Source organism: Hyperoodon ampullatus, assembly GCF_949752795.1.
Source record: "Hyperoodon ampullatus genome assembly, chromosome: 1".
NCBI classification, from domain to species: Eukaryota; Metazoa; Chordata; class Mammalia; order Artiodactyla; family Ziphiidae; genus Hyperoodon; species Hyperoodon ampullatus.
Window position 1 is genome coordinate 202,407,539 of NC_136914.1, and position 13,978 is coordinate 202,421,516.

At 40.5% G+C, this 13,978-nt stretch overlaps 1 protein-coding gene across 1 annotated transcript in view; it reads right to left on the reverse strand.

The window, feature by feature from the left end:
- Positions 1-13,978, reverse strand: part of ARMH3 (armadillo like helical domain containing 3) — a gene marked incomplete at its 3' end in the record, with an annotated part of 562,435 nt that overhangs the window by 125,720 nt on the left and 422,737 nt on the right. Inside the window, exons 13-18 of the mRNA XM_079715021.1 lie at positions 13,450-13,496; positions 12,852-12,927; positions 10,969-11,062; positions 5,541-5,642; positions 2,532-2,590; positions 864-929 (exon numbers count right to left, since the gene is read on the reverse strand). Coding sequence (XP_079571147.1) covers positions 864-929; positions 2,532-2,590; positions 5,541-5,642; positions 10,969-11,062; positions 12,852-12,927; positions 13,450-13,496 — 444 coding nt within the window. The remainder of the gene's footprint in view (positions 1-863; positions 930-2,531; positions 2,591-5,540; positions 5,643-10,968; positions 11,063-12,851; positions 12,928-13,449; positions 13,497-13,978) is intronic.

Below are 13,978 nucleotides of genomic sequence, written 5' to 3' on the forward strand. Positions count from 1 at the left end.
AATCTAGCATCAACCAATCAAAGATCATACTACATTTTGAAAGCAAAAGGCTTAGGCCCATCTCCTTATTGTAATCTACATTACTGATACATTCTATCTTGTATATACTTGTATAAAAGTATATCTCTAGTCAAGATATACTTTTTGGGGTATTTTTGTTTTTAAATTTATTTATTTTATTTATTTATTTTTGTCTGCGTTGGGTCTTCGCTGCTGTGAGTGGGCTTCCTCTACTTGCCGCAAGCAGGGGTTACCCTTCGTTGCAGTGCGCATGCTTCTCATCGGGGTGGCTTCTCTTGTTGCGGAGCATGGGCTCTAGGTGCGCAGGCTTCATTAGTTGTGGCACACGAGCTCAGCAGTTGTGGCACACAGGCTTAGTTGCTCCGTGGCATGTGGGATCTTCCCGGACCAGGGATCGAACCCATGTCTCGTGCACTGGCAGGTGAATTCTTAACCACTGTGCCACCAGGGAAGTCCCTTTTTGTTTGTTTTTTGTTTGTTTGTTTGTTTTTGGCCACGTTGGGTGGCATGTGGGATCTTAGTTCCCCGACCAGGGATCAAGCCCATGCCCCCTGCAGAGGAACTGCAGAGTCTTAACCACTGGACTGCCAGGGAAGTCCCCTGATACATTCTAATATTACTGCCATGGGTATACGATTATGGATCTTTCCACCCTCTCTTGAGCAGGTAACACCTCCATGACACACACAAAAAATCCCAACAACTAGTATGGGCCTTCTGAACAGCAGTTAAGCAAGAGCCCTTTAGCATAAATTTCCACCCACACTTGTTCTAGTAGGATCAATTTTGTGTTGGCAGAAAAATTCCTCTAAGAAAAAACAAGAAGCAAAAGTCACACTTACCATTCTATGTAAGTTTACTCGAAAATTCATGTTGTCATCATGCAAAAATGCATTGGCATACTGATCCTAATAAAAATAGAAACATAGATAAAAAGTAAGGAATGAGTGCTATACTTAAGAAACTCAGTTTATAATCTATCTATAATCTATAATCTTAAAGTCCAAGGATTTGTAGGACTTAAAGAACTCCTTTCAAGGACCAGTTAGAGAGCTAATGGGATGAGCCTAGAGCCTTTATGTCAAGCCCCACCTAAGCCATGAGATTTCACTTGGGTGCAATTTCCCAGTGTGTCTCTAACGGGCCAAAAATCTCTAAGCAAATTACAAACAATAAAAATTAAGGCACAGGCACTTGAGGCAAATGCTGAGAGGAATGTGTTTTCCTATTCTCTCTTCCTTCCCATCTGCCCAAGGAGCCTGCTCTGTTTGTGACAGTTTGAAGGTTTTCATAGGGACTGCAGGATACATGTGCAGGCTCCACATGAGGATCTACGATTAAGAAGAAAGGTCTACACTCCGCCGGGAACGGGCTTGGCACAGCAAGAGAAAGCTGCTTACACAGGCAACGTGGCAGTAGGCAAGACCCCGTCTCTCCCTGGCTTTGCTGAAGACTGATGGAAAATCAAAAACCTCTCACCATGATCAGTAATAAACATCCCTTGGCCTTTTCCCAACATCTCTTCTGAAGATCTGACATGCCTACAGACTCCAATTCCCAGGAACTGTTACCATTTGTGAAAAACAATTCCTTTAAAGATTTTCTTAGAAATATTTTTGAAAAGCAATTACACGAGGCCCACTGCTAATAAGCAGCTCTTCTATAACCAGCTACCCCTAACCTGGTGAAAAGTAGGTCATCTTTTCACCAAGAACATAAAAATGGAAAGACTGAGAGGTCTCTACTCCACATGGACCACACCTTAACTGTTTTTCTTAGGAGAGAAAAGATCAGAATACGGAGTAAGTGAAGGAGGAGTCTGAAACTACAAACTTAGCTCTAAATTGACTCAATTTCTGCCATACCTGTGTTGCCACCAAGATCTAGGGTGAGTTCAGGCCTAATTAATCCAACCAAAAGTGTCTCCTTACAAAGCCCAAGCATCTCTTCTTTTTTCCTCTCGGGTTCTTGTTCTTCATTAAACTGCAATCAGCCCACTTTACTCAGTTTCCAATGCCCCTCTTCGGCTTTTGTCTCCACCTCTCCCCACAGAAACCTGAGCTCCTTTTTTCATTTTGCTAAATACAAAAGACCCAACATGAACAGTTTCAAAAGGGCAGGACTGTTTTCTCTGAAGAGGCATAAGTCTCTTCAGAGTTTCAAACTCTGAAGAACTAGAATCTTAAAAAAATAAAATAAAAAAAGAACTAGAATATTCCAGTTATAGCAGTTATCCTATCACAATTCATTATTAGGTCATGCAGTAAATACTGAGCCTCTACTATGTGCCAGACACTAAGAATACACTGGTGAAGAAGACAAAGTACCTCCTATTGCTTACATTCTAGTGGTGCTTACATTCTAGTGGAGGAGATAATACAAAGTGGGAAGATTTTCTCTCCTAAACTTTAGGACTCTAAAAGTCAGGGGACAGGAACTTGGAAGAAGTGCAGAAAAAGACAGCACTTTGTTAAGAGATTAGCTAATACCAGAAGGTTGGTGAGACCTACCTCTGCGATACACGTAAGGATAATCAGACAGAGTTTGCCGCTGTGAAGCCGGTGCTCATCTGAAAAGAAAAAATAAACCCTTCTCTCTAAATCATCCAGACCATGTTTCTATAGAGAATAAAGATGTGTATCATCAAAAAGAACATTCACACTTTCTCTCCCCACAAAATTCATGAATGAAAATCAAGGTTCTACTAGAGTAATCTTTGCTTTTCTTCTAGGCAAAAGAATTCCTCCATAAGATTTTTTTCGTAAGTATTCTGGTAGTCTGATGGATAGCTAACCATCTTCCTGAGAACCATCCAATTATTGTAATGGTCACTAATACCATGGCCCAAGTCAGGGCTATGCCCTTTGTTTCCATATCAGCCCTTTGCTTCTGAATAATCAGACCTATTCCCTTTCCCACCCCTCCTCATCCACTAGCTAAAAGCACCACCACCTTTACCCATCTACCACAAAATCCAGAAAAGTTTTATAACTGTTCATAGCAAACTGGCTATGAATCAGGAAGAAATTAACTGGAGACTAGGGTCCAGCTCATGCTTCTCCTCGCACTGTGAACACTACTTATGACCAGAAAAGCTGATCATTTTTCTTCCTGCCAAAGCTATTCACTCTAAAATATTTATTTAGTACCTACTATGTGGCAGGCACTGTGCTAGGCAATAGAGACATAGCACTGAACTAAACAAAGGTCTGTGGTCTCCCAGAACTCACATTCTAGTTATTAAAAAAGAAGGCAACCTCAATAACAGGGCTCTAAGCCCAAACAAATGACCCAGAAAGAGCTACTCCATCACTGCCAATTACCAGAACCATCAAAACTTCTTTACTTTCCAGGATCTTTGTGGGTGAGGGGGTGAAATGGAGGTAAAAAGAGGGTCATTGGGACTCCCTGGTGGCGCAGTGGTTAAGAATCCACCTGCCACTGCAGGGGACACGGGTTCAAGCCCTGGTCAGGGAACTAAGATCCCACATGCCTCGGAGCAACTAAGCCCATGTGCCACAACTATTGAGCCTGCGCTCTAGAGCCTGTGAGCCACAACTACTGAGCCCGTGTGCCACAACTACTGAAGCCCATGCGCCTAGAGCCCGTGCTCCGCAACAAGACAAGCCACTGCAATCAGAAGCCCACGCACAGCAACAAAGAGTAGCCCCCACTCGCTGCAACTAGAGAAAGCTGGCGCACAGCAATGAAGACCCAATGCAGCCAAAAATAAATAAATAAATAAATAAATTTATATATTTAAAAGAAAAAAAACAACTATCAGTTATGGAAAACATTCTGGGGACAACTGGGAAAAACTAAATATGGACTATTACATGATATTAGAGAATTACTGTTGGGAATTCCCTGGTGGGCCAGTGGTTAGGACTCGGTGTTTTCACTGCAGTGCCCCAGGTTCAATCCTTGGTCAGGGAACTAAGATCCCGCAAGACGTGTGGCACGGCCAAAAAAAAAAAAGGACTATTGTTGATTTTCTTAGCCTTAATGATGGATACCTAGGAAAATGCCTTTAATTTTGAGATACATGCCCAAGTACTTCTGGTGTGAAGTACAATGATGTCTGCAACTTACTTTAAAATTATTCAGGCAAAATAAGAATAACAGAAATTTAAAGATAAACCAAATATGGCAAAATGTTAATGGGTATATGACTGATCACTGTATGACCCTTTCAGCTTCTCTGCTTACTGGAATTTTTTCATTTAAAAAATTGGAGGAAAGGGCTTCCCTGGTGGCGCAGTGGTTGAGAGTCTGCCTGCCGATGCAGGGGACACGGGTTCGTGCCCCAGTCCGGGAAGATCCCACATGCCGCGGAGCGGCTAGGCCCATGAGCCATGGCCGCTGAGCCTGCGCGTCCAGAGCCTGTGCTCCGTAACGGGAGAGGCCACAACAGTGAGAGGCCCGCGTACGGCAAAAAAAAAAAAAAAAAAAAAAAAATTGGAGGAAAAATGCTACCTCAGTGTCACCATGAAATAAAAGGCTCATTTCCAGAGAAACTTAAAACTGGGATATATTCCACTTATATGAGGTAGTCAAATCCAAAGAGATAGAAAGCAGAATGGTGGTTGCCAGGCTTTGGGAAAAGGGGAGAATGTGAGGAATAGGGAATAAGTTTTTAATGGGTACAGTTTTAGTTTCACAAGATGAAGCGCTCTAAAGATGGATGGTAGTAATGGTTGCATAACAATGGGATCGTACTTAGTGCCACTTAAAAATAGTTAAAATGGTAAATTTTACTACAATAAAGAGTATAATAGAAATAAATAAATAAAAATTGTAAACATATAAATCTGGTATAAAGAAAAAACTAGGTTTAAAAAAAAACCCTGAGATGTATATACTGGACAGAATTTGCTGGGCTTCCTCCCAATCCCTTCTTCTAGCCCAACTATTCCACTACCCTACCACCGATTAAAAGATCATAGAAAAATCATCAACAGAGGAAGAACAGGACACTAGACAGAATAAACTCAAAATTTTCTAATACCTATTTCTCTCCCACTTCCATTCTGCATTTCAAGGATGAGTACTGACACACCTGTTTTAAGTGTTAAAGAACACAGTCCCTCTGAATTGCACCTCTTCCTACCGTACTCTGTACAACAGTCCTAATTCTCACTATGAGCTGATGTTTTCAGTTCTTGTCCTCAGAAGGGAATTCCCTGAAACATGCTAATCCCCTCACTTCCCACACACAAGAGTCTGCATCCACTTATCAAAATCTGCTAAGAAGACTTGCTAGTTTTTGTAGAGATCAATTTTTTTCCTGTTCTACTTTGGAGCACTCCCCCTCCAGCTCCAGGTTTCCCCAACACCATCTAATTGTCATCTGGCAATAAGAAATCACTGTTTGCCAGTAATCAGGACCATCACCTTGCACAGGAGGTCCCAATGGTTCATCTTGTCCAAGCTTCAAAGTATTAATGCTGCCCCTTGCTCTAGCTAAGCAGCTACCTGCCACCTCCTGCTTCCTGAGCCCCCAAAGTAGCATGCCTTACCTTTGGTGTCCTGCATGACAATCGAGCTATACTTTAAGAAGGTTATCAGTAGATTACTGGTCTGTACATCTGCATCCAGTGGGAGTTCCACAGAACTTATAACTGGAATAAAACAGATGAAATGCATTTAGCCTATAACATATTCCATCTAACACTTCTACCTATACAGACAGCCAACTTGCCAGCAGGCAAGGAAATCACGAAATAATCTTTTTACACAACAGAGGAAAGACCGAGTGCTTATCATAAAACCTTTATCTAGTCTTCCTAGGCCTCTACAGCCCTTCCTACCCCCAAGATTAAGCCCAATGCCCTTCTCTCCTACCTAAGAATGCCAGTCTCCAGAACAGTGCTTTTCTCCCAACATCCTAAGAAAGGTATTTTGATTCCACTTTCTAGCCCCAAGTAATCCAAAAGGGTTCAAGGCCCTTCTTAAAAGCAATTTAATTTGTACCTAAGTGAAAGAGCTGTACTGAATATAAATGAGCCTTGCTTTGATGAGTCTACTGCTTAAAATAAATGACAATTCATTCCTAATATGGAGAAATATTGCTCAATTTTGAGAATAAGGCTTTAGGCTGGAAATACCCAAGATGGAAAGGAAAAAAAGTTAAGGCAGAACTACATTCAAATACTATTTTTTAATCCCTTCCCCACTTGAAAGGGAACCTGAAAAGGAATACCAGACTAAAGATCGGTGGACATTACTGACTGGGACAGAGTTTTATATAACCAGCTGCTTGATGTTTCCAAGAGAAACTACCCCTACCCACATTCTCTGTGTCACAGTCCCAGTGAACAGTAAGGGACCAGACTAAGGCTGACCCACAAAGGACAGCCCTAATATAGATTTCCCAAGTTTCTAATACTTTACATGAGACTCAGACATCTTGTTAAGTACTTTTACACAGTCGAAGACATAATATATAAGCAAAAGGAAGCTCATGATAGCCCAGACAAACTAGAGAATCTATAGCTTTCTGTTATATTTTCACCTACAAAGACTCAGCTGAGTTTGGGATATTATTCACAATATGTATTGATAACCATAATGAATCCCCCTGGAGTTATTACGATCTATGCAGAGAACATTTATTAACAATGGGAAACATTTGCATATTATGGATCCAAAATACATAGCAAGCACAGCAAAAAGCGTTATGAGAAATTAGCATGCCTAACCCTTGGCTGTTTTCCCACAGTTCAGCCCCCAAGAACTAATAAAAGACAAATATATTTTTATGTTGAAAGACTAAAAGGTCTTAATTCATGTTATGGGTTAATGACCTGAGACTGTCATTTCAATCTACAGCCTATTCTGAAGCTCAGAGCCCATAATCATTCCTTTGTCCAATACAAAGAGGCATCTAACTGGTTAGTGGGACGTTTTTCCCCACTCAAACACAGCAATAACTAAAAAACTGCCTTATATAATATGTAGAAATATAGAAGTATATGTATTTTTAGTTTACCGGAAAGTCCTCTCATGCCAAGGCTGAGCTGTCAAATGTCAAGTCTGAACTGAGAACAAATGTTACAGCTAAACTGCTGACTTTTAAAAAATAATGGCTCCAGTGACATATCTTTAAATATAACTAGGCTACTGAGCACCAGTTATATTAAAAACCAATTAAAAACCAAAACTTGAAAACAGGGTTACAATACTTAGATTCGTACAGAAAGGAAATGAGTTAGGAGAGAAGAAAAAGAACAAAACAGAAGAGATAGAATAAAATCCCTCACAAATTAAAATCTCCTTCCTAAGGAAGAGTTTATTCCTTGATCTTTGGCTTCATAATTCTTCCCAGCAGCCTTTGTCAAGGGAGACAGTCATTTGAAAGTGGGCTGACTCCAATCTTCCCACTAGAAAAAATAAAAGCTCACTGGTTGTAGGTAAGTAAGCACAAATCCTGCCATTGCATAATCAAGTGTATGGGTGGAAGTGTTCCCAATGAACAGTTTGAAAGGCAGTTCTCTGAAGCATCCAAACCCCAACATTACATGGAACTCAGATAAACACACACACACACACACACACACACGCACGCACGCATGCACCTACATACACGCCTTTTGATATCCATGGTAACCAGGCAGGCTGCATCGTTAAAGAGAAAGATCAGTATTTCCGTTGGGATATTTGGTGACCTGAATAAGCAGAGACAAGTAGGCAATCCTGCTACATGTTCCTTCTCATTAAGATACAGGCGTGCCCCGCTTTTCGAAAGCTCATTTTTACATAAGCCACTTCACCTTTACGAAAAACCTACATTAGTATCTGTTCTCGCTAATGGAAAGAAATCCAAAGAGAATTTCCACTTTTAAGGAAAAAAGCGGGACTTCCCTGGTGGCGCAGTAGTTAAGAATCTGCCTGCCGATGCAGGGGACATGGGTTCGAGCCCTGGTCCGGAAAGATGCCACATGCCGCGGAGCAACTAAGCCCATGAGCCACACCTACTGAAGCCCACGCGCCTAGAACCCATGCTCCGCAACAAGAAAAGCAACCGCAATGAGAAGCCTGCACACCGCAACGAAGAGTAGCCCCCACTCCCTGCAACTACAGAAAGCCCGTGGGCAGCAGCGAAGACCCAACGCAGCCAAAAATAAATAAATAAATATATTTATTTTTTTAAAAAAAGGAACAAAGAGAAAAGGCGAAGTGGGGAGGGGCAGAATAGGGTTAGGGAATTAAGAGGTACATACTACTATATAAACTAAATAAGCTACAAGGATATATCACAGGGATTACAGCCTATATTTCATAATAACTATAAATGGAGTATAATCTTTAAAAATTGTGAACCACTATTTGTATACCTGAAACTTATGTAATATTGTAAATCAACTATACTACAATTTTTTAATTAATTAATTAATTTAAAAAAAAAAAAAAAAAAGACAAGTGAGGGAATGCCCTGGCAGTCCAGCAGTGAGGACTCTGCGCTTTCACTGCAGAAGGCCCAGGTTCGATCTCTGGTCGGGGAACTGAGATCCCACAAGCCGCATGGCCCAAAAAAAAAAAAAGAAAAAAAAAAGACAGTGATAACAAGTATTGGTGAGGATGTGGAAAAAAACGAACCCTTGTGCACTGTTGATTGGAATGTAAATCGGTGTAACCACAACTGTATGAAGGTTCCTCAAAAAATTAAAAACAGAACTACCATATGATCCAGCAATCCCACTTCTAGGTATATATACAAAAGAAATGAAAACAGGATATCAAAGAGATATTTTCACTCCCGTGTTCATTACAGCATTATGCACAGTAGCCAAGATATGGAAACAGCTTAAGTGTTCATCTACAGATAAATGGATAAAGAAGATATCATATATATATATACAAGGGAATATTATTCAGTCACAAGGAAGAAGGAAACTCTGCCATTTGCAGCAACATGGATGGACTAGAGAATATTACTCTTAGTGAAATAAGTCAGACAGAGAAAGACAAATACTGTACTGCATCATTTACATGTGGAATCTAAAAAAAAATAGTCAAACTTATAGAAGCAGAGAGTAGAATAGTGGTTGCCAGGGGCTAGGGGTGGGGGAAATATAAAGCGGTTGGTAAAAGGGTACAAAATTTCAGTTGTAAGATTAATAAAATCTGGAGATCTAATGTAAAATATGGGGACTATGTTGATAACACCATGTTGTATTTGAAATCTGTTAAGAGAGTAGAACTTAAATGTTCTCACCTCCTCCAAAAAATAAAAAGATAAATATGTGAGGTAATGAATGTGTTAATTAAATAGATGGGGGGAATTCTCTCACAATGTATATGCATATCAAATCACCTCAATAAAACTGAAAAAAAATTTAAAGAAAGTACACACGTTCCATTTTTTTTCCCTCACATTTAGACGATGAAAAGTAGAAAAAAAAATCCTACCACCTACTAACAACTAGAAATGAATGTAACAAGAGACAGGAGTTGGGGGCGGTGGGGAGAAAGAAAGAAAAAAGGCAAAAAATGAAAATCGTGTTCAGCATTTGTTTTGTAGCAAGTTGTAACAGAGGCAGCGAGCATCCCAGGCAGCTGAGAGTGGCACCACCAAATTCCTTCCCCAGGAGCTACACGCAGCATCTAAGTATCAAGCCGCCACAGCTTTAAACTGTGTCTGTGAGCATCTGTGCTTTATCTAGATTTCCTTTGTAAACCTGTTAGCAAGATGTGTCCTCAGGTAATTGCTTCTTTGCTTTATGCCTTTTCAGCTTACAGAAGGTTTCATATGAGAGCTCTACTTTCAGACAGCAGGGGAAACCTGTATTTTGGAATTTGACTTTCAATTCTAAACAGATCCAATTTGCTGCCATAGACTTGAATATCAGTGGCACCTCCCAGTCATGCTTTTGTACCAATAATGCTTGTACTATCTTGAAATGCTAATGCCACAGGTGTTATATGAAACTTTGAAGGAGAAAAAACAGATCAAAGACGGTCATGTCACATACAGACAGGAGGGAGGCACAAAGAAAGGATCAAAGTTAGATTTCCTCTACTTCTTTACCCAAAATGAGGTCAACATTTGAGGCAAAACATCAAATATTAATGAAGATTATTTTTAGGTTAAGTTATTCCATCAAACACACTCAGCTGACAATAGAACCAATTCAGGCTGACACAAAGTCTATCAGGCAAAATTCATTATTTCTTTTCTGTTACCCTTTTCTTAAGTGCCAGTGGTAAGTGGAGATTTTTTTGTTATTTTTTTAGGGAGGGAAGTCTTAAATACCCAGCAAACTCCCAATTATTATGCACTAGTCATTTTTTAACTGGGTGTACCTGGCAGACACATAACAGTGAGCAAATCCCAGGTTCACTTTCTCATCCATTTATTCAACAAATATTTACTAAGCAGTGCCCATGCCGGGCACTGTGCTGGGCAATTAGTGGTAAACAAAACAGGCATGGTCCCAGCCCTGATCCATGTTGTGGTTTTTAGTCTCAACTCTCACTAACCTTAGGCAAACCTCTTATTTCTGTGGCCTCAATTCCCACATTTGTCAAATGATAACAAGAGATAATATTACTATTTTACATTTATTTCAGTGAGATATTCATAAAACATCTCATCTGAGCCTCACAAGTACCCTGACAGTTTGGCAGGACAGACATCACTGACCTCTAAGGTCCCTTTTAAATCTAGCATTCTATGCTTCTACAACCATTCCCTGAGGAGGACAAGCTGGAATTATGTAGCTTCTTTACAGAAAAAAGCACTTGACTCTCTTTTCCAGACTTTTCTTTGGAGCTTCATGAATCCTGAAGGACAGTTCTTCAGATAATTTCTTAAGCAAAAGAATTAACAATTGTGCTTTTTGTTAAAAAAAAAACAAAAAACAAAAAAAACCCAAAAGAACTATGCTCACCCCTAAAGTTTCAAGATCATATTCGTCCACAAAACAAAGGAGATGGTGGACTTACCATCAGAGGAGGGCGGCGTGGTCCCCAGCGGTGTGGCTGGGGTTGCTGGAGCAGGGCCGACAGGGGTTGTCACCAAGCCCATTTCTGGATGACTCTGAACGAGAGCACAGATAAGGGTAAGAAAGAGAAAATCCAGTTCTGGGTATCCTCTGCTTATCCTTTCTGGTATTCCTGGCCTCATAATTAGACAGAAAGCTCACTGAGGAGGGACTGCTTCTACATTTAGTTCCTATGAGTACCTGATTACTGCTGATGCTTGCTAAACTCTAATGAGACGCTCTGCAGGCTAGTTTTCGTTAAGCAACTAAGTTCCCATTACGTAAGTTTTTCTGCAGAACCATATGAATAAAAAACTGGGATAGGGGCTTCCCTCGTGGCGCAGTGGTTGAGAGTCCGCCTGCCGATGCAGGGGATGCGGGTTCGTGCCCCGGTCTGGGAAGATCCCATAAGCCGCAGAGCGGCTAGGCCCGTGAGCCATGGCTGCTGAGCCTGCGTGTCCGGAGCCTGTGCTCCACAACGGGAGAGGCCACAACAGTGAGAGGCCAGCGTAAAAAAAAAAAAAAAAAAAAAAACGGGGATAAACAAATATACAGAATTATTCCACACACACACAAAAGGGCACTTTCTGTCCTATTTGAACCTATCTGAGAAGGGACTATTCTTATCAGATCAACCTAAAACATATCTACAGACTGTTCTAATGACCACATAGTTGACTAATAAATGCAGGTGAGCCAAGGAGATAACAGGTACTATAAAAAGAGCTATGCAGAGGGCAGCCTTCCCATTTCACAACAAACAAGAGCATGTGGGGCTGGGAGGCAGAGACGTGGGCGAGACATCCACTGGGGACCAAAACAGATGACTCCTCTTTCCCTTACCTTCCTTAGCCATCCCTGCCAACATCAGCTCTTGAAAATTGGGCTGAGTGGTGGCTACTCCTTTCTCTTCCCCAACAACTTTACCAGATTTTACCCATCTCATTTCTTCCTTTAAAATCAGTTATAGAATTCAAAGAGCAGACAAGGAACACCCTGAGAATAGTGGGTAAAGTCTCATGTTATCAGTCATGAAAAATGATAAGTCCCTCTTAGCCAGACCCTCAAACCAGCACACTGCTTTTTGACCTTATTTTTTTTGTTATTGAAACTCAGTGGATCCCATACACATCTGCCCTTTGAGAAAAAAGCATAAGCAAACTTTCCTTTAAAAGAAACCTTCATACATATTCTAAACAGTCTGGCTTTAAAATAAAAACACTTTATCAATTTTTTAAGACAGCTTTCATGAGCATCACTCAAGTTTTCAACCTATTTAAGTTCTCTTCTGTACCAACTACCGAGGCTATCCCCTAGGCAAGTGATCCAGCACTCAGGATTCTATGACTTTCTGCTTTCAGTATTTGTAAACTTTTTTTTTTTTTTTGGTTAACAGCTAACCTTACACTGCACAAGATATTTTGTACTCTTCTTCTTTGGACATGGGTAAGATAATAAGATAAGTGACGTGGCCTATTTTATCTCCGGTTGTAATTCCACAAAGGTTTAGAAAGCAGAAAGCCTGTTATATACATCCATATGGGCAGATAATACCAAGGGATTTCCGGTGAGCAAAATGAAGTAATCTCAACTCATTTGGTTAGCAAAATCAGTACACTGGTCAAGACCATTAACTTTGCATGTTATCAGATCCATTTCAGCACCAGATGGAAACATACATATTTGAGGAGAGCATGAAGCAAAGGCAACTGATGCAACTCTTTATAACTACCACTCACCAATGCAAAGTAGGGTTTACATGGCACAGCCAGATAGGCTTTTCAACGGAGTGAATCTGTATGAAATTCAGGGAGAAAAAGAATTGAAGTTTTTAACATAACCAACCTGGGCTAACACTGTGATAAAGTTGCGATTTAAATGAACAGCTTCGTAAAGTGCCAGAAGGATGGCCTCGTTGGTTCTAAAGAAAAAGAGAACAAATTGGAGAGTCTCTTATAATGAAGAAGTTAAAAGAGTATAACCCTCAAGATAAGATTTCACTCCAGCTCCTCATTATAAATCCCTTTGAGTTTCTAATACTCCCTTTATTTCCTTTTGGGGCTTATGTAAAGGGTATACAGTCAGAGCTTTACCTTTAATTCCTTAGAACTAGTTCTTATCTACTTCATTCACTATTTCCCCCCTCTCGCTTTTCCACCCCAATCCAGTTAAGTCCTTAACTGGCTCAGACACCAAGCCCTCTTTCATTTAATTCCAGAGACAGCTGGGAACAGTTTTTCAGCTTCTTGGGGCTCAATACATGTGACTGAAGCAGAGTTTTCTAAGGTTCCATTATTGTTCAAAACTCAAGAAACAGTTGATAAATCACCAAAAAAGTTTGAATCTGTAAAAGATTAGCAGAGGTAATGTTTCACACTTTCATATCCAGTGAGAGAGCCCACACCAATGTTCGAGTCACCGCACAAGAACGTCAGCCACTTACTGCACTGAGATTTTCTCATGGGCATCTGCTATGAACATGCTGCCCACCTGTGGAAGAAAAGGGGAATTGCAGAGTTATAGCAGGGAAACGTGAGAGGTGCTCTGTGCCTACAAGCCTTTAATCAGTCAAAAAACAAGCTGCTTGGAACCCTGGCCCACCAGTCACACACAACGAAACCAGCTCACTTTGAAGATCTTAAAATCATCATAAGTAATAAATGAAACAATGAGAGCTCCCTAACTTGTCTTTACTTAAAGGGACTTAAAAAAACAAAAAAACAATCCCAGTACTTTTGTCCAGCTCTCCTTTTTAATGCGTAAGTTTAGTAACCACTGACAACAAGTAAACGACAACCTAAACATCCTCATCACTTTGCATCTGTCCTTGAATTTGCTTATTTGAAGTCAGGAACTAACTCACAAAGAACAAGGAAAGCAGGCTGTTCATCCAACACAGAGCCATCTTTGGGGCAATATCTGGGTTTCAGACCAGAACTGTCTAAATGAAACCTACTGTCCATCTTTTACAT